General features: G+C 57.2%; 1 protein-coding gene across 3 annotated transcripts in view; it reads left to right on the top strand.

The window, feature by feature from the left end:
- Nucleotides 1-21,914, top strand: part of PPP6R2 (protein phosphatase 6 regulatory subunit 2) — a 135,595-nt gene extending 113,681 nt beyond the window's left edge. For 2 of the 3 annotated variants that reach the window (XM_020982852.1, XM_078147886.1), the window contains 11 exons: nt 3,172-3,257; nt 3,721-3,801; nt 4,164-4,261; nt 5,731-5,788; nt 6,134-6,261; nt 10,132-10,328; nt 11,026-11,191; nt 11,361-11,449; nt 12,564-12,780; nt 21,081-21,308; nt 21,731-21,914. In XM_020982852.1, the coding sequence (XP_020838511.1) occupies nt 3,172-3,257; nt 3,721-3,801; nt 4,164-4,261; nt 5,731-5,788; nt 6,134-6,261; nt 10,132-10,328; nt 11,026-11,191; nt 11,361-11,449; nt 12,564-12,780; nt 21,081-21,308; nt 21,731-21,782 (1,400 nt within the window). In that variant the 3' untranslated portion in view covers nt 21,783-21,914. The remainder of the gene's footprint in view (nt 1-3,171; nt 3,258-3,720; nt 3,802-4,163; nt 4,262-5,730; nt 5,789-6,133; nt 6,262-10,131; nt 10,329-11,025; nt 11,192-11,360; nt 11,450-12,563; nt 12,781-21,080; nt 21,309-21,730) is intronic. The other variant, XM_020982857.2, reaches the window with a different exon arrangement.
- Nucleotides 21,915-25,044: the final 3,130 nt, after the last annotated feature.

Here is a 25,044-nt window from a genome sequence, read left to right as displayed (position 1 = left end):
TCCTGCTTTCTGCTGTCCTCTCTTAGCCCTGCTAGCTCCTGAAACATTGGCTGCAGATAGCTAATTCCAGGTCTCACCGTAACAAAGTCCCTTTTGGATCTCATGCCCCGTTAGCGTGTTACAGAGACACCTGTCTCAGCTGCTTTTTTCTGTCCCTGTTCTGTCCAGCTTTGCCCTTTCCCAGGTCTCTTCTCAAAGACCATTCCTGAAGTTTGGAATGTTACTTAGAATCATAGACTCTCAGAGCCATCCAGTCAGATGTGGTCCTGAACAGGATTCCCTCTTACAACTTCCCTGAGTCCAGCTGACAGAACTCTGGTGATGGGGAGCTCCTTTACTCTTAAGGAAGTGCAGTCCCAAGCAACACATTAAGCCAGAGATCCAGCACCATCAGCCTAGGTCATTGTGAGGGATTGTGAGGGACAGTAAGGGGCAGTGATGGCCAGCTAGCCAGCAGCCACTTCTGAAGCTCCTGCGCCGGGCCAGGCACGGGACAAGGTGATGCAGAGACAGAGACAAAAAGGGAGCTTTTTCTGTCCCGATGAGCTTCCGTTCCACTGGGGGAGCCAGCATGTATGTAACCAGGGGAGACAGAAAGCCAAGTTGAAGGAATGGTTTTGAGGGGCAGCCTTAGTGGCTGGGGAAAAGAAGGGGCAGGGCGGATGGCTTCTCTGACATCACCAGGCCTGGTCCATACTCGGCTTTTCCGGCTTGGTCAGACCTGACAGGGCTTGTCCTCTGCTGGCAGGGCCTTTGAAAGCCCAGGTATTACTTCTCTGCTGGGATAAAAACGAGAGAAAAATTTAGTAAAGAATAAATATCCCTAAAAAACCAACCCAAGTTTTTAAGCAAGTCTGGGTAGGGGGAGAGGGGAATGTTGACCAAGATCGGAGGGGGGGCAGGAAGTTCTGGTGTGAGGAGTCAGGCCCAGCAGTGAAAAGCAGCAGCACCTGCAGCAGGGCCGGGGAGCCACGGCCCCCAGGCAATGGGCCTCCCTCGGCGTGGGGAGCAGGGTTCTACCTGTGTTCCAGCAAAGCGGGGAGGGAAGGTTTTGGCTCCTCACCTGTGTTTCCGCTTCTGCCTGAGAAGTGGCAAGGTGCCTGCCTTTAGCCGAGGTTCTGGGGCCCTTTGTCTCCCTGGGATCAGCTGTAGGAGGCCTGCAAGAGAGACCAGGCCAAGTGCTTCAGATGGCTCCATTGATACGTCAGGGATTTTGCCGATGTACGCGGTGTACACAGGCTTTAGCGGACGGTCCCGGAGCCTTTCTGACTGAGCTGAGCTGCTGGAGCTTGTGCTTCAAGAGAAGGTCCTTGGAGGGAGGGTCTTGGGGATCAGAGAAGATTCAAGGCCCCATGGCCTTCCCTGCTTCAGTTAGAGCAGAGGGTGAGTGGAGCTGAAGATCAGAGTTCCTTTGGGCCCCTGGCAGGGCCCCTGGCAAGGCCCGTGGTCACCCAGAGTCTGTCCTGTTTGCAGACGGCCACAGAGGGTGGAGGAGGACGGAACTGAGTTGCTCCTTCCACCCTGTCCCCACTGTGTTATCCAGGTGCACTGATGGACGGTCTAAAACATGGGGCCAAAGCTAGGAAAATGAAATTCATTCAAGGCAGATAGAAAGTCCTCCAGCTAGGACCTCTCCCCCCCAACCCAAAAAGTCATTTTGTGAGTACAAAGTGTAGGAGGCATAGGTAGGCGGGTCTTTGTCTTTTTAAAAACAAAAAGAGCCAGCAGTGAGATGTGGCACCAGAAAAAACTCCTGTGGCCGTGGCCGCCCTGAGAGGGCCGAGCTTCCCGGATCTGGGAGGTGGAGGCCTGCTGCCATCGGCAGGGCCGGGCTCACTGTGGGTGGGCCAGGGAGTGTTCAGAGGGCCCTGGGGGTAATGACAGTGATGACAACAGCCACCAGACACATGGTAGAGTTCGCACAGGGGTTATCTCCTATCTCTGGGTTCCCAGGGTAGTGAAAAGCAGGAAGACCGTGTCACGTGCACACTTTCAGCCTGCAGAAGCAGCCTGGGGTGGGCTGAGGGGATGTGTACTGTGGACGAAGGGTTGGCCTCGGTCTTCTTGGTGTCAGAAGAGGCTACAAAGAAGCCAGCTGAGGCTGATGACGGAAGAAAGTGCTGTGGCAGAGGAGCTGGCCAAAAGTGGGCTGGCTGCCTTGGGAGGCAGGGCCCTCCTCCTGCTAGAGGCTACATGACCTCTCAGGGGGCTGATTCACCTCGGGGCTGTGGCTATTGTGAGGGTGGGATTGGCCTCAGTGACTCTGATGCCCCCTGCCAGCTCTGAGATTCTCTGATGCTGTGGAGAGAGGGTGCCCACCTTGCCAGATTCTCCAGGACTAGAGCGGACTGGCACACTTAGCCAGATTCTGGCTGCTCAGGGCGGCCTAGCTGTTTCCTAGGCCCTGCCCTGTCCATGGGGTGGGCTGGCATTGGGAAGGAAGAAGGCCAGGCCACCTTCTTGAGCAGCTGTCCCTTATGCGGTGTCCACAGATTGTGGTCTGGGACTCTCATAGTGTTCAGGGATGCCCCCCAGCCCATGAGAGCTTGGGCAAGCATGCCCAGAGTTCACTCAGCTCGTCCAGTGAAATGGGGCAGTACCATGTCTGCCGTCCTGGGGAAGAAAATGGCAGTGCCCCAGACACCACAGGAGTGAGCCATCTTGTGGGGGCCCTGGAGTGTGATCCAGCCTCCATTGATCTCCCAGAGAGGGTAGGCAAAGGCTTTGTATGCCTGGGAGTGCTGATAAATGAGGATGACCATTGGAATGGAGGTCTCCGTGCAATGGGAAAAGCCATGGATTTAGAGACAGGGGGCCTGAGTGCAACACCTCTGGGCCCAGGCCACGGCGCTCTCCAACAAGGAGGCCAGGCTCGGCGAGCTCAAAGGTCCCTTCTAGCAGACGTCGAGGCCCCCTCATTCAAGGGGATGCAGTGGAAGAAGGCCTGGATTTTGAGTCAGAGTCCCGGGTGCAAATCCTGGCTCTGCCACTTCATCCCCATCGGATTGTCACCTCTTTTTTATTTCCACCAATCTTAAAATGACGGGTTTGGCCTCCCCGACCTCTGTGGTCCCAGCCAGCCCTGGATCCATGGTCCAGCACTTCAGGGTGTCTGATCTCACCTTCAGCTCCAGTAGCTGTTCTGACCAGAGAGAGCTGTTTCCCCTACAGAGCTTCCTGAGGATTGTCGAGGGCGATGGGAGAGCTTTGTGGAGGAGACGCTGCCGGAGACCAACCGGAGGAACACTGTCGACCTGGTGAGGGGCGGCACCACGGTGCCTTCTGTGTTTTTGTGTCTTGCTGCAAGGCAAGGTGTGGGTAGACAGAGGCTCACGGGAGCAGGAAGCGGGAGGGTCAGCGTTTCACTTTGTTTCCTGGTCACCAGTGGTCACTGGTTTACCTCTTCACTCATTTCCTTCAGTGGTGGCTGAGGGGGAGGTGGCACGCCCGTGGGTTGTGCAGGTGAGGCCGAGGTCAGGGACGCCTCTCCAGGAGGCCATTAGGGATTGAGCGGCTCGCCCAGGTGGGCGTGTTGGACACCAGGCAGCTGAGGCCTCGAGGGACTCGGGGTACACTCCTGCAAGCTCCGGCCCCCGGGGTCCTGCGTCCAGGCCCCAGCGGTGTGCCCCCTTCTGGCTCTGGGGGCCGGGGGCAGGGTGAGGGGGTGACGCTGAGTCCTGCCTTCCCCCTGAGCCCCCCCTGGGGCTGCCTGTGTTTCAGGTGAGTACTCATCACCTCCACTCCTCCAGTGAAGATGAGGACATGGAGAGCGCTTTTCCTAACGAGCTGTCCCTGCAGCAGGTGAGTGCCACGGCCGGTCCTGGAACTCCGGGGCCTCTGGAGCTCTGGAGCTAGAGGGTCTGGGCTGGGGTTGAGGAGCTCAGTGGCCTTGGGCAAGTCACATGACTTCCCTGGGCCTCCATTTCCTCAGCTCTAACCTGAAGGGCTTGGAGTTGCCTCTGCTCCCTGACCCTACAGAGAGGGTCATCGAACACACTGAGGGCACGCAGGCTGGGAAAGGGTCTCCAAGAGGGGAGCATGGCCCTTCCAACCGCTGGAGGAAGTGGGGAATGGGTGGAGAACTCGGAGGGCTTTAAACAAGACACGCTTTTGTGGATCCCCTGCACAGTGCCCGCCGTCTCCGTTTTGGCTGTCTCCCCTAGGCCTTCTCTGAATACCAGATCCAGCAGATGACAGCCAACTTCGTGGACCAGTTTGGCTTCAACGATGAAGAATTTGCAGACCAGGATGATAATATCAAGTGAGTTCGCCAGACTAGCTAGTGAGGAAGAGCCTGTGTCTGGTGTCTGGTTAGTCCTGGAGACTGGCCCGGTCCTTTTGGCCTCAAGTTCAGTTTATTTTCGTTCTCGGCCTCCCCACTCCCCGACCATTGTGCTCAGTCCATCGGCTGTGTGTCTGGAGGTGCGGGGGACGGGCTTCGTCAGGAGGCCTCAGGCCGTGGCTGGTCGTTCGCTGATCAGAGCTCCCACGTCTTTCAGGGATGTTTGTCTTTACGTTGTTTGTGGTTGTTCAGCTGTTTTTCAGTTGTGTCCAACTTGGGGTTTTCTTGGCAAAGATACTGGAGTGATTTGCCATTTCCTTCTCCAACTGATTTTACAGACAGGGAAACTGAGGCAAACAGGGTGAAGTGACTTACCCAGGGTCACACAGCTAGGAGTGTCTGAGGCCAGATTTGAACTCAGGAAGGAAGAGTTGTCCTGAGTCCAGGCCCAACACTCTGTGGGCCGTGGCGCCCCATAGCGGCCATCGTTTCCATTGTTATCTCTGCATAAATGGTTGTGGTTCTTTTCACTTCCATCAGTATCCATTCATAGATGTCTCCAGGTTTTTCAGAAGCCATCTCTTTCATCCTTTCTTACGACATAACAGCATTCCATCACATTCACACGCCGTCCCTTGTCCAGCCATTCCCCAGTTGATGGGCATCCCCTCAGTGACCACTTCTTTGCCACCACAAACAGAGCTGTCCTGCCCAAGTAGAAAAACTGCTTCACAAGCCATCAAGCACTGTGGAAATGCTCACTACTAATATTACCTATTTTAAGATCCTTTCCTTAAGAAGCCCCCAGATGGTCCCACGCAGTCTGGACACATGAGGCTGATGCACTTAGTGTTGAGCTGTGAGACGTCCCTGGATCCGTGTGCAGACGAGATGCCGAGTCTGCCACGGTGACGCTTCCCCTCCTCGCCACCGCCGCGGCAGAGAGCGGAGGCTAGGACTGGGATCACGCTATTCTGACACACCAGGAGCCGGAGCTGTGGCCGTGTTTCAGTAGCACGCCTGAACCTCCCTTAGGCTGTTAACCCACATTCTCCTTTATGGCTTTGCTTTATGGAATGAAGTTTCCTGAGGGCATCAGACACAGGATGCCCAGGAAGTTGTCCCAGCTCGCAGCAGTGTCCAGCTCAGGGATGAGTCCAAGGTCATCAGGGATGGGGGAGCTGCCAGACTGGCCTTTGTCATTTCACCCTGCCCCCCACCCTTCCCCAGGGTCCTCTGTAGCACCACCAGATCCGGGCTAAAGAGCAAAGGGCCATTTGGAAGCCAAAACCCAGCAGCCTCGCATTGTTCTGTTGTGACATCACTTCTCCGTCCATCCCCGTCCCACAAGTCTGTGGCCACGGCTCCAGCCGAGTGGGGGGTGTCAGGACGGCGGGGGCTGGCAGCCCGCCCCACAGTCTGAGTGCTCACATCTGTCTTTTTTGCAGTGCCCCTTTTGACAGGATTGCTGAGATCAACTTCAACATTGACGCTGATGATGACAGTGTAAGTGGGCCTGGGGGGTCCTTGCTGCTTGGCACTGGGGCAGGGGAGTTGGAATCAATGGTTGTCAGTCTCCACCCTGAGGCCTGCGCAGCAGCAGACTTGGGCCTTGCGGTTAGAGCAAGGAAAGGAAGGGAGGGTCAGGAGGCCTGAGGCCAGACTGGGGCCGAGGTGGGGAGAGCAGGAGGCGCGTCTAAAGGAAGGCCCTGTGCGTCTAAAGGAAGGCCCTGTGCGGGGCAGAGCGGGACCGCCCTCCTCCGAGAGGCCCTCTCAGTGCCCTGCCCTTCCACACCGAGGAGGCTTGGGGAGACAGCTCCAGGAGCTAATCTCCGTGGAACTTTGTTTCAGCCCAATGCATCTCTGTTTGAAGCATGCTGCAATGATCGGATCCAGCCATTCGATGACAATGAGGAGGAGGAAGACATCTGGGAGGACAAGGAGATCAACTATGCAACTCAAGCAAAATCCAGAACCAGGTGAGGTGAGGCCAGACGGCCCTTTCAGCTGACCCAACGGGCGCCTGGCTGGCCGCGCTCATCCCTGGGGCCCTCCCTGAGCCACGGGCGGTAGGGGCACGATTTCCTAGTGGCCTGCTCTGGTCCTTAGGGCCTCTGCCCCTGGAGTGCAGCAGATGGCCTGGCCAGCAGCTCAAACAGCAACCTGGACCTCTACCATCACTGCCTCCTCCTCCTCTCCCTCTCCATGTCTCTCCATGTCCTCCTCTTTTCTTCTTCTTCTTCCTCCTCTCCCTCCCCTGTCCTCCCACTCTTTCTGATTCTCCTTCCTCTCATGTCTTCCTCCTTCCTGCCTCTTCGTCCCAATCACTGACATCCATGGCTATTTATTAAGCAGTGCATTCAGCCGCGTTAACCAGTGGGGATGAAAAGCCCAAACAAAGCAGCCTCTGCCCTTTCTGGGCTCACTGCCTAGTGGGTCGGGAGGCAGAGTCAAGCTAGCACTCAGAGAAGGGGACTCCATGTTCACGGAGGCGTTTCAGGAGGGAGAGACCTGGGGAGATTTGGAAGAATCCTCCAGCAGGAGGAAGAAGGCGCTTTCCTGAAGTGGGGGGCCCCGTAGGTGGGTGTGGAGACTGGAGCAGCAGGTACCTGGGTGGTGGCAGATATGTGGATCTAGCTGATGGACATGGGGGAGCCAAGCAGAAGTCACCTTGCACAAGCACCCTGAGGGAGGGTGGGGGTATCAGCTGCAGGACCCACTGTGGCCACAGGAAGGCATCCCCCCCACCCCGCTTTTGCTGTGGGGTGAAGTCCTTCAGACCCCACAGAAGCCAGGGGACTGCAGCCACCTCCCCAGATTGACGCCACCTGCAGCCTGTGGGAAATGAGGGAGGGAAGTTTGGGGCACCAGGGAGCCTCCTTCTGGACGCCTCTTGCCTCAGCTCCAGAACTGGGCTCCTGGTCACCAGCTGAAGAGCTCTAAGGCCGGCTGTGCTGGTAAATGTTTTCACAACCAGTCCCCCCCAAGAAAGTGTCCGCCCAGCAGACTTGTAAGTTTGATCTGTATTAGGAACATTTTCTCCATCACTGCCTCAAGTGCCGACATCTGATAGAGCAACACTTGGAGCCCTGAGCTGTAGTGCCTGCTGTCCTTGAACATTCAACCCACGGCACTCTTGAGCCAGCTCCTCCCGAGCCCGCAGTCCTGTCTGTTCTGGTCGACCTCACAGGGGCCTGGCCGCGTGATCCTTTGGCAGCCACCATTCCCCCCACATCCCCACGTGGTGGATGTGGCAGAAGGAAGCAGGGCCGGGGCCGGAGTGCGCTCTCTGAGGCTCCAGACTCAGACCCCCTTCCTCTCGGAGGAAGTGAGATGGGGAAGGCAGAGGGGGCAGAGCGGATGCAGCGTGACAGTGGGAGGAGCCAAGGACTTGAATTCAGATCCCACCATGTCCCTCACTAAGTGACCTTGAACAAGTCGCTGCCCCTTGTGAAGTGGGGTACGGCCTCTCAGATCCCTTCTAGTTCTAAATCTACGAGTTGTGTGGGCAAGTGTGTGTGTTTTAGGCATTTGGGAGGAAGCTGGGAAATCCACTAGGAGGATTGAGGTCCTCACTACAGCTTTGGTGAGGAAGCCTGAGAAGTGGTGCAGCGGCGGTCCTGGAGGAGGCGAGGGGCCACCAGTCCCTTCTCATTAGACTTCTGGGGACCCCCTCCCCAGGTCTCCTCCTGCCTTTTTGGCCACTGCTGCTCTGGATCCTCCTCCAGGTGTCCCAAGAGCTCTGTCCTGGGCCCTCTGCTGTCTCTGGACTACTGGGTGATCTCCTCAGCTCCCATGGATCTGATGAGCGTGTCCTGCCCCAAATCTCAGCATCAGAGACGGATGTGTCACTGTTGTGGTAGAGTCATTTCAGTGGTGTCCGACTCTTTGTGACCCCATTTGGGGTTTACTTGGCAAAGATACTGGAGTGCGGGGCCATTTCCTTTTCCAGGATGTCCAGTAGACATCTTAAGCTCAACATGTTCAAAACAGAGCTCATTATCTCCTTCCCCCCTCTGCCCTCCCCATTCCTGTTGAGGGCGTCGTCACCTTCCCATCCCTCAGGCTCCCACCCTTGGAGTCATCCTGGTTGGAGTCACTCTGTCACCCCCAGCCGAGCTGGTGCCAGGGCCTGTTGACTTCATCTGTGCCTCATCTCTTGAACACGCTCCTTCCCCTCCTCTAAGCCTGCCGCCTCACACCTGGACTCTTGGCATAGCTGTTGATGGGTCTGCCTGCCTCAGGGTCTCTCCTCACTCGGTTCATCCTGCATAGATTCAGTCACCAAAGGGATCTCCCTAAAGTGCAGGTGCAGCCATCTCTCTCTCTCTTTCTCTCTCTCTCTCTCTCTCTCTCTTTCTCTCTCTCATGCACGTGCACACACACGCATGCGCGTGTACACACACACACACACACACACACACACACACACACACACACACACACACACACACCCAGGAGCAAATACAGAAGACTCTCTTGTTTGGTGTTCAGAGCCCTTCATAACTAAGGCCCTCCTCCCTCCCCTACCCCACCCCATCTTTGATCCCCCTGGCTGTTCCATCTCTTGACTGCAGGTGTTTTCTCTGGTTGTCTCCCATGCCTGGAACTTGCTCCCTTCTCATCTCTACCTCCTGGCTTCCCTGACCCCCTTTGAGTCCTACCTAAAATCCTGCCTTCTATGAGAAGCCTTTCCTGATCTATTAATTGTTTCCTGCTTTTCCTTTCTGTATCTTTTTTGTACGTAGTTGTTTGCATGTTGTTTCTCCCATTAGATTGTGAGGTCCTTGAGGGCAGGGGCTCGTTGTTATGTTTCTTTGTATCCCCAGCTCTGAGAGCGCTGTGCCTGGCACGTAGTAGGTTTAACAGATGACCGACCAGGAGGTTTTTGCTCTATCCTGGATGCTGAATTTAGGAAGGACTCAGATGAAATGGAGTATCCAGAGAATGGCAGTGAGGACAGGGAAGGCCCTTGAGTACTCCCCTCTGAGGCTCAGCCTAAGCAGTGGCATAAACAGAGAGAGAAACGGGCCACAATGTGTGTCTGACACCCCTGGGCTAAGGACTTGGTGAGGAGAAGGCTCCGGAAAGGCAGCCCGTCCTCCTAGGACAGTGATTAGATTGCATGGGCCGGGTTCCAGAGAGAGAACCGCAAGCAGGTTTCAGAGAGACAGTTCACAAGGCACCTACTGTGTGCCAGGCACTGGGCTGCGCACCTTACAGTTGTTTCCTCATTGGATCCTCACAACAGACCCTAACCAGCGGGGGGACCGTGGACAAGTTGCCAGCCTCTGCTTGCCTCAGTTTGCTCAGCTGTAAAGTGGGGATCGTAACAGCACCTCCCAGAGTTGTGGGGGGTTCGCACGATGCCTGGCACGCAGTAGGTGCCATATCATTGTGAGCAGTTTAATGACAAACCTCAGTTTTTACACTGAGAATCCATCCCCATTTGACTCGTTTGGTTCCGGAAGGGGTTCTACCCCAGAAATTGGAGATGCCTGGAAAGCTGGCCCTCTGCTTGCTGGGCTCTGGGGTGTTTGATTTTGTTTTTGGAAAATGTCCCAGAATCCCATGCTGCAGAGCCCCAGGCCCGCTTCCTGCAGGGGGCCTTCCCGCCTCTTTGTCCTTCGTCGGTGAAGGGCTCTGCGTCAGGTGGCCGTGATCTGGTGCCACGCTTCTTCCACCAGGTTTTCAGGGCCCTGTTTCCTGGCCTTCCTCTCACGCGGCCATTCTCTTCCAGCATCCCGGCCCTCCGTTGGCCCGTGGCCCTGGGTGTCAGCGGTATGGAAGGCTCAGGCGAGTAGAGCCGGCTGCCGGGCCCCTTCCCGCTCACCTTCATTTTGTTCCAGGTTTGGTGCATCACATACCTCAGAGTATTCTGCCAAAAGTAATCTGGAGAACGGGGATCAGGACGGCAGCGAGGACTCGGAGGAGGAGGAGGAGGCAGAGGCCGGGGAAGTCCTGCAGGATGGTGGCACTCCTCCTTCAAAGAGCAACAGCACCAGCGACCTCAGCCTGCAGGATGAAGACCTGGCCTCCTCGGAAGGTGAGGAGACCTCCTGGGGGCGATTCCTGCCTGGTCCCCCACCCTGCCCTGAGAACCTGCTCCTTGCAAAGGCTGGTCCTGGAGATGCCACATGAGCTCAGCCCTTCTCCAGGCACCACGCCTTGGCAAGCGACGCAGCGTAGCTTTTGGTGGGCCTGGTATGTTGGGGGACGGGGGAGTGCGATCACATGCCCAAAGGTTTGCCCATGCCATCCCCACGGGCCCTGGGGCCCAAATGGCTTCTCTCGGTCCTGCTGCCAGGCCTTAGCCCCATGTCCCTGCCTAGTCTAGGGCTCAGTAACAGGGGCCCTGAAAGTCCTGAGCCCTGATCCAGGAGAAGCTCTGGTCCTGCCAGCCTCTGGGCTTCAGCATCCTGCTGCCTGCCTGAGACAGTGGGCCCATTTGGGGCCTAGACTATGAACTCTGTCATCCCATTGGCGGGGATCGAGAAAGAATTCAGCCAGCCTTTCTCCTGTGGGCAGCCCAGGCCCAGGGCTCCGTGTGATGCTGCTGTCCTGTTCTTTTATGATGAACAGGTCCAGCCCTAGGTGTGGTCCTCACCTCTGGATGAGAGGCAATCTTCTCTTGGGCTGCCTCCCTCCTTCCTCCCTTAGCAAGAACCCAGCTGTAGCCACAGTAACCACTGCTCTCGCCTCCGCCCCCTGCCACCCCCTGCCTCCCCCCCCCCAATCTGCAGGCTCTGGATGGACAGCTGTATTTGATGAGCCAGTAAATTCAAAGCCCCCTCCCTCAGGTGTGGCCATGGACATCGGTTCTCGTGTATGGGATGCAGCTGCTCCAGACACTTCCACTTCGGATGAAAAAGGCTGGGCGAAATTCACAGATTTTCAGTCGTTTTGCTGGTAAGAGACTCCTGGCAGGGAGGACAGGACAGGCACTATGCACTGACTCATGCCTTGTCGAGCCTGGTGATCCTTATTGGGCCAAGAGGGTTTCTGGGGAGGTCTGTAAAGTGGCATGCGCTCGTTCTTCTGGCCCTGTCACGTGCATTCCCTGGCCTCTCTTTTTCAGCTCAGAATCAGGTCCTCGATGCAGTTCTCCTGTGGACACAGGGAGCAGCCCTTCTGAGGGGAAGCCCAAGCAGAGCCAGGACAAGAGCTGTGAGTGGGCTCAGAGCCTGGGAGGTGGAAAGGTAGTGGGGGAGTGCGTCTGGTGTATAGTGAAGCTGAGAGCGGGTCTGGTTCTGCACTGGGCCTGTAGCATCACTGCCACTGCCACTGCCCCTGCAGAGGTGAGCAGGTCAGCAGGAGAACCAGCAGCTTTGCCAGCTGCTGAGGGTCAAGTTGGCCACAGGGCTGGGCTCCCAGCTCTCTGGAACAGACTGTAGGGATGGGCTTCTGCATGAGATCCGCAAAGAAAATTCACCTGAAGGCCAAGCAGGTTCAAGGAAGGGATGTTGGGGCTTCGGGTTACCGCATGGCCTCTTAAAATATTCTGAAAATATTAGGGTTTCTTCTTTAAACTTTTGGAGCTTTATTGTGCATTCTTGCTAAGCCTTGGGCCAAAAGAGGCAAGATGTAAAACACGATGAGAAGAGGTCCAGTGTCAGCATGGCCATGCGAGCTCCATCACTGAGGAGGGCCCTGAGTCGCTGCAGCCTCGGGGGGACAGCGGGATGGAGAATAGAAAGGAGACCCGGGACATTCAGGCTTAGGTCCCTGTTCCTCAGGAGGCTTGCTTCTGAGCCTCCCGCTTGTCCTGCAGACAGAAGGCCCGGGCTACTCCTGCTTGTGTCCTGGTTCTCTAGCCAAGTGGGAGCTTAAAAAGAGAGTGCCCAAGGGGGAAAACCACAAGCTCTGTATGCTAAACTGGGTGTTCACAGTGCTTAAGCCAGCTCTAGAGAGGAACAGAGTGTAGGAGAGAGGGTGCTAGGATGCCCCAGGAGCGTTGGGCTGCTGCGTCTGCATGTGCTTAAGGGGTGGCCAGCAGGATGGAGGAGAGAGGATACTGTCCCAGGAGCGTTTTGGTGAAACACCGGGGGCTGGCTGGCCTGGACCTCCTCCCCAGGCCCTGAGCGCCAGACGCCTCTGGTGCTCATCAGGCCGACAGCAGACTGTAAACTCGTGGACGTGCGTGTGCCACAAAAGACAGGGCCGGTTCGGATTGAGATTGCTTCTGGGTTCAAGGCAGATTTCAGAGAGCAGGCCGAAGGGAGCGTGGGTCTGCTTCGTGCTCCCTCACCCTCGGAGTGACTGGGCTTCTCTTCCCTTGCAGTCAGCCCAGCTGCTCCCTGCGTCTGGAATGTGTGTGTGGCAAGGAAGGCCCCCCTGGTGGCCTCTGACAGCAGCTCCTCGGGGGGCTCAGACAGTGAGGAGGAGGAGGAGGAAGAGAAGAAAGCAGGTATCGTCACAGAAACCGTCAGTCTCGGATCTGGACAAGAGGGCCCCAAGTTGACTGTGGACGCCAAGAAGGAGAAGGCCGCCTTGACCAGGTGTGAGAGGAGGGGCCGGGCTTAGGAGTGGGCTCAGAGGTGATGCTGAGTAGGGCTCGGTTCCCCTTCTCCCCAGCTTGGGGGCTGTGTCATGCGCAGGGCAGAGATGCTCAGTCATGAGGCACCAGCGTGTTTCTGGCTGGGGATAGACTTTTGAGTACTCACTCCCTGAAGAAATCCTGTTTCAAGGGTCCCTTCCTCAGCTTGTCATTTTTCCAGGCAATCAGTACAAGAAGGTTCCTTTTCCACCTGTGCTGCCTGTCTAGCACTGGGCCTGAGGCTTGTCTGAGACGTTCTAAGGGGAGGCTCCTGGCTCAGGCTGCTTCCTCATCCCTTAAATCCGTGTGGAGTATTAGATGGGGCCCTCAAAAGTGTTACTCCTGCCTCACTTAACCTCCAGCTGATCCAGGCTGCTGTAAATGGTGTCTAGTGATCACATATGGTCCCCTAGTTCAGGAAAGCTGATCACCATGAAAAAGGGTGATGGAAGGTTCCAGACTAGTGCTGTGTCTCAGCTCCTCCCCAGGTCTGATCTTGGGAAATGGGTGAGGCCAAGGGTCGTACCTAAGGGAAGGCAGAATGGGGAGGTGCTCCTGGCCGAGGAGGCCTTGTGGGAAGAAGGCCTAGAAACCTGGGTGGTCACCAGAGTCCCAGAGCAGGACCAGGGAGCAGAGAGGCCTGGGGGGTGCTGTAGGGGATCCCTCGAAGGAACCTTCAGTGTCTGGGCTGTGGTCCCATATTGGGAGCAGTGGGGGAAGTGGCACAGGCGGACCATTTGAGCTGCCTCCTTCAGAGGTGGTGAGGCTTTGAAAAGGCTGGCAGGTGGGCCTTGGGGTGTGGGCTGGACGAGATCACTACCGAGGTCCCTTCCAGCACTCGATGACTCTGTCTTGGGAGATAGAAGCTCTTTAATCTGGTGCCTGGGCCTCGTAGGTGCTTAGTGAATGAATACTGGCTGACCTGTTGAATTGCTTTGCCTCTAGAGAGGGCATGGGAGGGAGGACTCGGTGGCACAATCTGGTTTCTTCTTTGCCACTGGGAGGGTGGTCACTGATGGACAGGAGGAGATGCACTTCAGGCTTGGGAAGGTTAGTACTCCCACCACTCGCCGTCTCCTGGCTGACCCAGGCTTTTGTCCTGTGGTCTCAGGCTGCCCAGTGTGAGGCTGACTGAGAGTTTCCCTGCCTGTGTGGCAGCCCTCCCCAGACCACAACCTGCCTGTAGCAGGATCTTGGGTTTCTTCACAGACATCTGGCCAGGTCTCCTCTTGGGTTCTAGTGCTTCTGCCGGGGCCCCTCACTGGAGAGGTAGCAGTGCACGCGCCCCCCTGGATGACAGGTGGCCCTGGCCCTCCTCTACCTCCACACCCCTTCTGATTCATAAGCCACTGTCTTGGAGGAAGGCAGAGCATGGAGGGCTTGGCATCTCAGCATCACTGAGGTCCGGGGAGGAGAGCTTGTCAGACAAAACAGCGGCCATGAGCCCAGCCTGGACGAAGCAGCATCTTACAGACAAGGCACCCTGAGCAGAAGGAAGGGTTTGTTTCTCCCCCAGTCCAGGCCGGCCCCCATCTGTACTCCGTCTTTAAGCACTTGCTCTCGGGGGTGTGTAAAGGCCAAGTCCAAAGAGAGGAAATAGTGGTGGATGCACATTCATTTGATTGGGAAGAGCTGCTGCCCATCTCTCCCCCACAGGGCAGGGCAACGTTGGGCCTCTCAGCTCAACTCGTGGACAGCGGCCAAGTGCCCTGAGGGGACAGAGCCTGGGCTAGCCTGGGGAGGGTGAGAGCAGTGCTGAAGCCTGTGAGGTGGTCCGGGAGGCCTTGCCATGAGGATTGAATGGGGCAGCTTGAACCTCAGCAGAAGACAAAAGGATGTCGAATTGGCCAGCTTCTTCTGTGTGCCCCCTGGGATTCGTGGCTGGGCTGTCCTTCTCTTTACACTGATCTGCCACATCAGCCCTAGGTGTTCACACCCTGCTCTGTGGCAGTTCTCGAGGTGCCCGCAGAGCCATCCCGCTTCTAAATAGAAAGTAGGGGATGAAATTCTTCTTGGTTCCTGACCTCCTTTCATCTTAGAACTCCCTTCAGGCCAGAAGCCCACTTCCTTTGGTCCTAGCACTGTGCTAGAGTGGCCCCCATCCCCGGTCGGGGGCTGCCAAAGGCAGATAAGATGTAGGCCCAACTGACGGAGTGACCGGCAGCCCAGGGCTGCCTTTATGCCTCCAGTGGGATCCTCACAGGCAACGGTACAAGCACGTTAAAGCCCAGCTCCCCAGGATGGGGTACCTTGGGAGGGAGCCCGTCATGGGAGAGACAGTGTAGACCCACAGGCACACGCGACGCTTCCAGTCCTAGAGCTGTGTTCTCATGGGCCCTGGCTGATGACAGGGTGGTGCAGTGGCTAGGGCCCTGTTGTGGCAGTCAGCAAGACCAGAATTTGAAATCTGCCTCAGATGCTTCCTGGATGAGCCTCCTGGGTACCTCCCTTCCCACAGGCGGGGCTGGACTGGACTGGACGTCGCCCAGGTCCCTTCCCGCTGGAACATGGCTTTAGGGTCTTTTAATGCATCCAGGTCCAGACACACAACAGAGCCTTCAAGAGTCATCGCAGTAACAGGCAGCTTAAAGTAGGGGAAATTGTTACATGTCTTCATTTGTAACTCTGTGAACAAGGTAAATTGGGCAAGGGAAAATATGCATCTTCTGTATGCTAGGCACTGTGTCAAGCAGTTTATAATTACCTCATTTAATCCTCACAATAAGCCTGAGAGGTAGGTGCTGTTTTTATCCCTGTTTTACAGATGAGGAAACTGAGGCAGACTGAGATTAAGTGATTTGCCCACAGTCACACGGCTAGGAAATAATCAGTTTGTACTCCAGACCCAGTGTTTTATCTGCTGTGCTACCTAGCATTTATTCAGCAGATAAGCTCTGGCTGGGGACCCAGAGTGAACAAAAAGATGAAAAGAATTAGGGACCATTTGGTGCTGCTTCCCGGAGTGGAGAAAGAGCGTTAGTGTCGGGAAGGCCGCCTGAGCACCAAGGCAGCAGGGAGGCAGGGAGGGAGGCCGAATGGCCGCCCGTCGTCAGACAGTCCCCATTCTTACACCCCCTCCCCCAGCACCCACAGAATCTTGTTTTCAAAAGCTTGACTTCTGTAGTACAGTGAGTTGAAGGAGAAAGAGAAAAGAGGAGGAAGAAGGGGCCAAAGAGAGGAGACCCCAATTCTCTGGATGTTTACTCTTCAAAAAAATACATCCCTTCAGATGGAAGAGGGATGAGCTGTCCATATCTGTGATAAACAGTATTTAAATTCCCATACACAGACACCCAGGGAGGCTTGCCTTCCTCATTTTTCTTGGAGAAAAGTCCTCCTTCTCTGTCCTGGAATTCAGATCCTCCCATTTTGCAGATGGCAGAGAACTCTCAGGCTGGGGCCTTGTACGCAGATCCACACAGAGCCGGGGGCTGGCTCACCAAATGAATAGAAATGTGGCAGAACAGATAGTTTCCTAAATCACAGTGCGGCCCACAGGCCATAGTGCGGATCTGGCGGAGTTCAGCTCTGCGAGTGGAGAGCCATGGTTTGGGTTTTACCATTTTTATTCATAACTCGTGTCAGAGCATCACCTTTGCTTCTGAATATCTCCTTCCCCTTCCTTCTACCCAGCATCCCTCTTGTATCACAAGGATTTTAGAAGAGAGGGAAAAACCCAGTATCTGGCAAGGCTAAGGGACATCTTCACTCTGTCTCCCAGTGCCCGCCATGGTGCACGTCCAGGGAGGAAGCTCAGTGCTTTGTCTCTGCTCCTGTCCTGGGGCAGCCTCGGCTGCCTCTGGTTCGGATCTTTGCCTTTACCTCGCGGCGTCACGTCGGGGTCTCTTCCTGCTTACTTCACTGGGCACGGGCCCCTGTTGTCCTCATAGGCTTTTTGGAGTAATCAAGATTCCTTGTTTCCTGTGCAGTCGTATTCCATTATATCTTTTAACCACAATAACTGTGATTTAGCTACTTCCTGATCAGTGGTACCCACTTTATTCCCAATTCTTTACTGCCCCCCCAAAAAAAAGTGCTGCTGTGAATATTCTCATGTACAGGGGACCTTGTCTCACTTCTTTCTTCCTCAGGGTATGCACAGTTGGATCTCTGGGGCCAAGGGCCTGGACATTTTGGTCATTTTTTTTTAAAGCACGGTTCTAGATTAAAGCCACATTTGTGTAACCACGGGTATAAATGACACCTTTGCCTTTTCCATGGGGGAGAATGGCTGTGGCTACGCACCAAGAGCTGAGATTGTCCTAAGAACACTCCCTCCCTCCCTTCTTTCCTTCCATCTTTCCTCCCTCCCTCTTTTCCTTCCTTCCATCCTTCCCTGTATTTGCCACATCTTCTTTTCACCAGTATCTCTACTCCTTGGGAAGTCTACTTCCTCCAAGCTGTTAAAAGCCTCCCCTAGAAAACCATCAAGCTCAAGGTCTTTGGGAGGTGGTCGCGTGTCCTTGCAGTGAAGGCTACCGAGACACCACGCACACGTTCACGCACACACGACGTTACCCAGCTCTGTTGAGACTGCCCCAGGTCCAGGGGGCCCAGGAACTGACGTTGTCCTCGTGTTCATGAGGGGCCCCTGCCTTGGGCTGCTGGGGACAACGGTGGCCCTTCGCACTGAGCTCGGGCCGGCGCTCGGAAGCTCTCCTTTGGCCCCCCAGAGTGGTCTTTACCCTTTTCTCTTCTCTTCCCCTTCTCTCGGGCTCCCTACTTGGGGCCTGCCCCTCTCAGCCTGTCACCATGGCTCTTGCTTGTATGCTCTTGAACCCACAGGAAGAGGGCCTGTAGATAGTAGCGATGCATCCAGGGTTCTAGAACCCCGGGGGACCCCTTCTCCAGTCACAGAGGAGTGGGGATAGCTCAAGAGCAGTGTCATTTGTGGGGTCCTGTGGAACCCCCAAGACTCTCGGTGACCTCTGGACTTCTGACCCTGAGCTCTCTCAGCTACAGGGACGGAGCCTGACCTGCCTCCTTTGGGGGAGGAGGAAGGGTCTTGAGCCCTCTCCAGTGTCTGGGCTCACCCGGATCTACCCTAGACAGGGTTTCTGATTGTGGATGGAAACAGGGGATGCAGCCAGCTCCTTCTCGGATTCCCCACCCTGAAAAGTACAGGGTAAGGTTTTCTGTTTATTCTCCGGAGAGCTGCTCTGAGGCATGACAGGTCAATTACCCTGATGTTTCATATGACTCAGCAGGGCTCCCAGATTGTGCTGGAGCAGGCCGGAGGTCCGGGCCTCTCAGGCCGGCCTGGCAGCTGCCGGTACCTTCTGAGGGGGCTTTGAGTGAGGGCTTGGTGTGTCCTCCTGCCAGCAGCGGCTGGGTTGTCACCAGGGCAGCACCACTGGTGGGTGAGGTCCTGGGTGGTTCCTGTGCTCAGAAATGAGACTTGGCCTGTCACCTTGGTGGGGGCCTTGCCCTCTGACCTGGTTGTTGGGGTTGTTGTATGAGCAGGGCTTACTTGTTTTAGCACTGAGAGTGTGTATTCAACCTAGGAGCAGCCCTGGCCACCTGCCTCCTCCTTGGCCTTCGCCGTGGGGCATTGAGAGAGAACAAGACGGCAGCCCAGACATGGTCTCCTGAGGGAGGATCCTTACCTTTCAGAGTCAGAGCTTTCCTTGTACTGATGGCAGTCCTTGCTCCCCTGAGGTCCAGCCTCGTGCCCCTGCCTGATGCGGACTGGCCCCTTGAAGCAGCAGGCTCCCTGAGGGGGCTGGGGGGCAGCTGTAAAGGTCTGACTAGTTACTGCTTCACCTGCAGAGTTTGAGGAAGTAAGATGCAAAAAGAAGAAAGAAAGATGGTGTTAGGGATGAAAGGAAGGAGCAGCCTTGACCCGATCAGCCTGGCGTTGTAGGAGTTAAGATGTGTCAGATGTGGCTCTTCCTGCTCTAAATCTGGCCTTCTGACCGCCAGAAAGTCCCTGGGAACTGAAAGCAGGAGGGAGAGTTCCCTCCCCTCTTTCCTCCTTCCTTTCCTCCTTCCCCAGCTTCACCTGCTTTGGGCAAGGCTGGGAGGAACAGGGCCTCTCCCAAGGGCCCCCTCCTAGGGCTAGCTGACCCTTTTACATTCTAGACAGGCCTTCTTTCTGGGCTTGCCGTCCTCAGAAGAGAGTCAGATTAACTCCCCAGAGGTTCAGGGCCCAGACCAAACCTTTAGGTGCTGCTCCTGCAGGCCTTTCTCTTCTTTCCTGTTTTCTGTCTGCTGTGCTCTCCTGGGGCCGGAATCCTTCCTTTCCTCCTGGAGATTGCATTGCCTCATTCAGGGTCAGGAGCAGAGGAGGCTGGGAAGGAAGGTCTAGGAGAAGCTCTTCCTCTGTCCGCAGCCCTGGGCTGAGCCTTGAGGGTGCCTGCCAGGAAGCCACTCAGTAGGGTGTGCAAGCAGAGTCAGACTGAGCAGATGAAACCAGGCCAAGGCCCAGGGTCTGCAGCTTAGCCAGGTAGCCACAGAATCCCGCCCGTATGTGACCCAGTTTCCTTCGGCTTCCTCCCCCACGGCCTTACTGAGAAGGACCCTGTTGGGCTAGGCATCCTGAAGCCTCGGCTTCGCCCCGTCCTAGTCTAGCCTGGGTCATTGGCCTTGGCCAGCCTGTCCAGAAGCAGAGCAGTGGGTGGACCAGTCAGGCATGTCCCCTGACCACTGCCCTCCACGTAGGTTGCTGTGGCTGCCTTGGGCCCCCAAGTTTGAACCTGTACTCATCTCTGACTGCCCCCTCTCCCTCAGTGCCCTTGGAAATGTCGTGTGGGCTGCTTTGAAGGATCAGGAAATGTTTTGGGTAGGAGGTGATGCCTGCGCTGAATCATGGAGTGAGGGGTTTTGTGAGGCAGGGCTGAGGAGGCAGTGGCTCTGAGGCCTGGCGGACAGCCAGTGCAAAGGCCAGAGAAGGATGGGGGGGGGGCGGTGTGGTTACACTGTAGAGTTGGGGGAGAGGAGACGGGAAGCTGGAAAATGGCTGGGGGCCAGACTGTTTGAAAGCCACAGATAAGTGACTGTCCTGGGAACGTGTGGTGGAAGAGGTCCAGATGGTGTGATGAGGAACTCAGGAAAATAAAGATCATTTGCAGCTGGGGGACCAGGGAAGGCTTCCCAGAGGAGGTGCCTGAAGGACTGTGGGTAAAATCTGATTAAAGATCAGCAGCTCATTGGCTGGGTGAGGCGGGGCCCGACTGGACCCCTGGGAGAGCTTGAGGGGCCCGAGTGAGCCTGGATCTGGAGCTAGGAACCTCCCAGGGCGCAGCCGGACGCCCCACTCGGTTATGCGTCTTGTCCAATCCTCTGTCCCCAGGTCCTTTCCTTTCCCAGTCTTGTGGGTGAGGGTCCACAGGCAAGATGGCCAAGCTCAAGGCCGCCCAAGGCCAGCTGCCGCTTTCCTTCTGGGCTTCCATTAAGCCTTCCCAGTACACTCCCATCAAGCGCCGATACTCTGAAGGGCCTGGCGGGGGGGGGGGCAGTGTCACGCCTCCTTTTGGGGAACAAAGGCACTGGGCTAGGCACCAAGGACGCAGTACTGGCTGCTAGTCCATTCTCTGTGCAGTGGAAGGTGCAGAGAAGAGGAGGAGGAGCTTTCTAGGCCTGAGGCCTAGCCAGAGGCCAGAGGGGGAAGGTCACTTAGAGTGAGATTGGGAAGGGTATGAAATGGTACCCATGGGGAACTACCGGGAGAGGGACAGGCACCGGCCCAGCATCCAGCTGAGGGGCCCCCAGGATTCGAGCCTTAGATCCTGAGCCTCCTGACACAGTGAGAGCCCCACCTGGTGAGGGGCAGCGAGGAGAGTGGCTGTGTAGTTGGATGGATGCATGCGTCGGGGACCTGGAGGGAGAGGTCAAGCCTGGAGATCTGGGTTGGAGTCATGGTACAGGGGTAACGTTTGGAGCTGGGGGTTAGCGCTTGTGGAGGGCTGAGGAAAGCTTGGAAAACCTTCCAGTGTGGGGGGAAAGAATGAAATGAGCGAGTGGTGGGTCAGAAAGGTGGGCAGAGGTGCCGGGGGAAGCCAGGGCCAGCCAGGGGACCTGTAGAGAAGGGACTCAGGAGAGTTGTGGGGGTGGAAGTCAGCGAGGAGGTGGAGGAATGGCCTCAGCAGCCCGGCTCGAGTACCACAACTCCTTCCAGGGGGCAAGGCAAGACTGTTCCTGAGCTGAGGATGCAGGAGACAGACTTGGCTATTGAGAGCGAGAGACAAAAACTGGAGGGAGGGCAGGGGAGTGGGGCCAGCTGCCCGCGGGCTGGCACGAGCAGAGCTTTGCCTTCTCCGCCAGTCACACAGAGCCTCTGGTGATCCATAAGCTGCCCACGTCAGAGAAGGGAGTGCCCAGTGCCTCGCAGCCCTCCCTGGAGCCCCTGAGCCCAGCTGCTGCAGCCATGCCCACGGTAGCCACCACCGCTGTCCTCACAGCAGCCACCACCACTGTCCTCACAGCTACTATCTCTGCAGCAGCCACGACAATGGCTACCACGGCTGCCCTGGAAACAGTGATGAAAGACAGGTGAGCTGGGGAGGCTGAGGGAAGGGATGGCAGCCTCTCTCCTGCTCCCTTGGGCTTCCAGAGCGTTCCTGGAGGAGTGGGGGGTGGGCATCAGAGACAGGCAGCTGCTGGTTACATACAGGGGCCTCCCACCAGCCTGGCTGCCCTCCTACGGTTGGCTCATTTTTTTCTGGTTGACCCCTCTTGCCATTGGGACCCCGGGACCCTGCGGCCCACAGCCGGCCCTGCTCTGCCCAGTGGCTTATCCGTGCCTGACGTGAATTTGGGAGGTTCGGGCAGAATCCCCCCTCCCCCCACCGTGGCTGGCCAGCACTTCCAGAGGGGGTGAGCCTGTGGAGAAGCAGAGGCAGGCGGCCCTCGGCCACCGGGAGTTTCCAATCTAAAGTGTTTCCCCTTCTTCCACCCTCACCCCCACCCCGTAGGAAAGAGGAGGCGTCACCTTCTCCCGAAGCCACGTTAAATGGTCCTGCTTGACGCTGCCGCCTCCCTCAGGCCGCGTCTCCCTGAGGCCGGGCTGCTTCCACTTAGGCAAGAAACTACCTGGTGATGCAAATGGTCTGTTTTTTTATTTTAATTTTATTTTTTAATAAATGCTGCATTGGTAAAGCTGGTGGTCAGGACCAGTCAAACGACGGCCACAAGCGAACCCTTTCTTAGCAAACGTGGGGAAGGACATTTGCATTGTCTCATGTAGCACAGGAGGCGCCCGGCCCGAGCCAGACTTCAGCCTGCTTTCTGTCCCTGCCGCCCACTACCCTGGGGCCCTTTTGCTGGGTTGTGAGTCAGGCCTTGGGCCTGCCCCCTGAACGTTGACCTCTTCTGCTCCGAGGGTCTCCTCTCCCGTCTCCCCTCTCGTGTGGCCTGTGGAGCGAGCCCCGCAGAGCTGGTGTGGGCAGCCACAGGGGGGCCGTGGCCAGGAGCCGGGTCGCTAGCACATGTGCGCCCCCTATAGCAATAAAGCCTCATCGGACAGAAGGAGCCGGAGCTTCCTGGGGTGGAGGGCGGGAGGGAGGAGGGTGGACGCCAGGGGCCCCCTCCGGATGCTCAGCCCTCAGCGGCCTGCAGGGGACTGGGACTGACTGCCTCAGGAACAGATCCCCGCAGCCCCAGGGCAGCGGGCGTGGGTGGGCCACAGCCAGCTCTGGACCTCGTGGACTTCCAGGCGGAGCCAGTGGGGAACCTGTGAGCAGTTTTCTGGCCTCTTGTTTTTCATGTTTTTTAATGGAAGCAGGAACAGCCACGTTTTTGCACTTTGTATCAGCGACAGCGTCGGAGCCCACGATCTGGACTCTTCACTTGCCTGTGTTCCCCCTCTTCCCCCCCATCTCGCCTCTGCCCAACTCCAGCCCCTGCCTGCTGGCAAAGAACGTGCCCAAGCAGGGCGAGCTCCCTGGCTCCAGCCTCGGGAAGCCCTGGCCCTCGGCAGTGAAGACCCGAAGGCCTGGGGCTGGGTCAGAACCAGCAGGGCAGCACCAAAATCCCCAAAGGTCTCAGGCCGAAACTAAGAAGACGAAACCTCAAAGGATACGTTTAAAGTTCTGCGCCTGAACCGCGCTGAAGCGCCCACCTAGGGGCAAAGCCTGGGGGTCAGGCAGGCTGCAGGCTCGCCATGTCACCAGCACGCTGACCCGGTCCCAGGAGGCGTGGAGGGAGGGGGCTCCCAGGGCCAGGAGTGGACTGGCCATGTCTCCTCGCCTTTGGCTCTGAGCTCTCGGTTTAAGAAGTCCATCGATGAGCTGGAGAGGGGCCCAGAAACCAGGCCAGACCGGGGGGGGGGGGCCCAGCTGCAGAAAAGAAGGCTCCGTGGGGGGCTGAGGCGTAGGCAGCAGGAGCAGTAAGAGGAAGGTCAGGGAGGCAGATTTGGGCTGAGGGGGCCTCGGGAGGTACTGAGCTCCTTGTCACTGGGAGTGCTCAGGTAGAATCGTGGTGCCCTCTATTAGGAGGAACGCAGTAGGGCCAGAGAGAGATGACCAGCTTCCGGAGATGGGGCCCTGGGAGCCCCAAGAATCTGCTGCCTTCCCCCCACCCCAAACAGACCAGGCCTCAACTATGGTCTTAGTGGACCTCTGCCTTCACTAGTGGAACTTAGTTTTCCCTCCACTGGCCTGGGGTTGGGGGAGGGGGGAGAGTGGTGAGATTTGAGAAGAGGAGGACCGAGCTTCTGGAGCTCACGCCTGTAGACTAGCTGCCCGAGTTCTCAGAGGCGTAGGGAGATGGGTCCCGTTCCCTGCTAGCCACTGTGTCACGGAGGGAGGGCAGGGAATGCCTGGTGGCAGCAGGACGTGCAGACAGGTTCCTTTCTCACCCGCGCCTGCCCGGGCTCAGGCAGGCGGTCTGGCCTGGCCCTTGGCGGCCTCCCAGACGAGCCCTGCCTGCGATGGGTCCTGGGCCCCCCCCACGCCTTCTCTAACTCCCGCTGGTGTCCAGCTAGCCGGCGCCCACTCTCTCTCCCACGCCAGTGATGCCTGTTGTGACTGCCCAGCTCTCTCAGACAGCTCTCAGAGCTGCCCAAGGTCCTGGCGACAGCCAGAATCCGGGCAGTGGGGGCCAGGCTCTGACCTCCCATACAGAACGTTTGTCTGTTCCCTTCTTGGTCTTTGATTTGCTGAATTTAGGTGATATCTTTAAAATCATGGTAAACATATCAAATGTACACTTTGAAATGGCCCCGAGTATAAATTGTTGCGCGCTTGACTGGGGGGCGGGTCCCATTAAAGAGCAGCCAGGGGTGGGGGTGGGGTGGCAGGGGTGGCTGTTGCGGTGGGTGCACCTCCAGCAGGGGGCCAGGAGCTGGTCTGCAAGCACCCGAGTGAAATGAATCTTTGCTGGACTTGGGCTCTGGCTGCTGGGAGGGCCCCAGGCTGGGTCTGGGAGAGGGAAGGGTCCAGAAGGATCAGGGGCTGGCCTGACAAACATCCCGGAGCCTGTCCTGCCACGTCTGTCCCCAAGGGAGCAGTCACTACTCCCTTCACCCCCCCCCAGCCCCCCATCGATGGGACTCCGGACAAGCCTGTCTTTCTCTGGGCCCCATTTCCTTCTCTGTGCTCCTTCCTTAGTGGGCTCATCTCTGAGAGGGCACCCTGGCCCCACTGTCTTTCCTGGGAGACAACCCTGCACAGGGGATGAGGCTCAGCCCTGTTCCAAATGTGGTTCTCCCAGGCAGTCATCAGTGCAGGAAGGCTGATAGCGCCTCGTCTCTAGGTCAGCACCCCCGAGGCCAATCTCCCCCCAGCCCAGGCACAAGGCTACTTCGATGCTGCCTTCTCTTTTTCCTGCAGCCTGCCCACCCCACACATCTGATCTAGCGTGTCGGCCCTCTGACCAGGCCTGCATTCAAGGCCCTCCAGCCTACCTCTCCTCTCCTTCCCTGCGTAATCTCTGTTCCAAGCACCAGTGCCCCTCCCCAACACCAGCCCAGGCTGGGCTTCCCAGCTGGGTGCATTGCTTTCCTGTTCTCTGCCTGTGAGCCCCTCAAAAGCTAGGTCCCCTGTGAACAAACGGCCTTCCTTTTCATTGGAGTGAACTGGGGCCATTGCTCAGGGGGCTTTCTAAAGGACTCTGGAGACTTGAAGCTGCCTGCCTCCGGCTGGGGATGAGTCACCTGGAAGAGCCCGTGACCTCAGCCAGCACCACGTTGCCACAGGAGCTCCCTGGAGGCCGTGGGGTCAGGGCCCCACTGGGGATGGCTATCCCCGCCAGGCCCCCCAACCCCCAGGCCTGGCCATGGGAGGGGAGC

This window comes from Phascolarctos cinereus, unplaced genomic scaffold (genome assembly GCF_003287225.1).
Source record: "Phascolarctos cinereus isolate Bilbo 61053 unplaced genomic scaffold, phaCin_HiC Scaffold_1;HRSCAF=81, whole genome shotgun sequence".
Classification (NCBI taxonomy): domain Eukaryota; kingdom Metazoa; phylum Chordata; class Mammalia; order Diprotodontia; family Phascolarctidae; genus Phascolarctos; species Phascolarctos cinereus.
The sequence above is the reverse complement of the archived record's forward strand: the minus strand, read 5'-3'. Positions and strand labels throughout refer to the sequence as shown.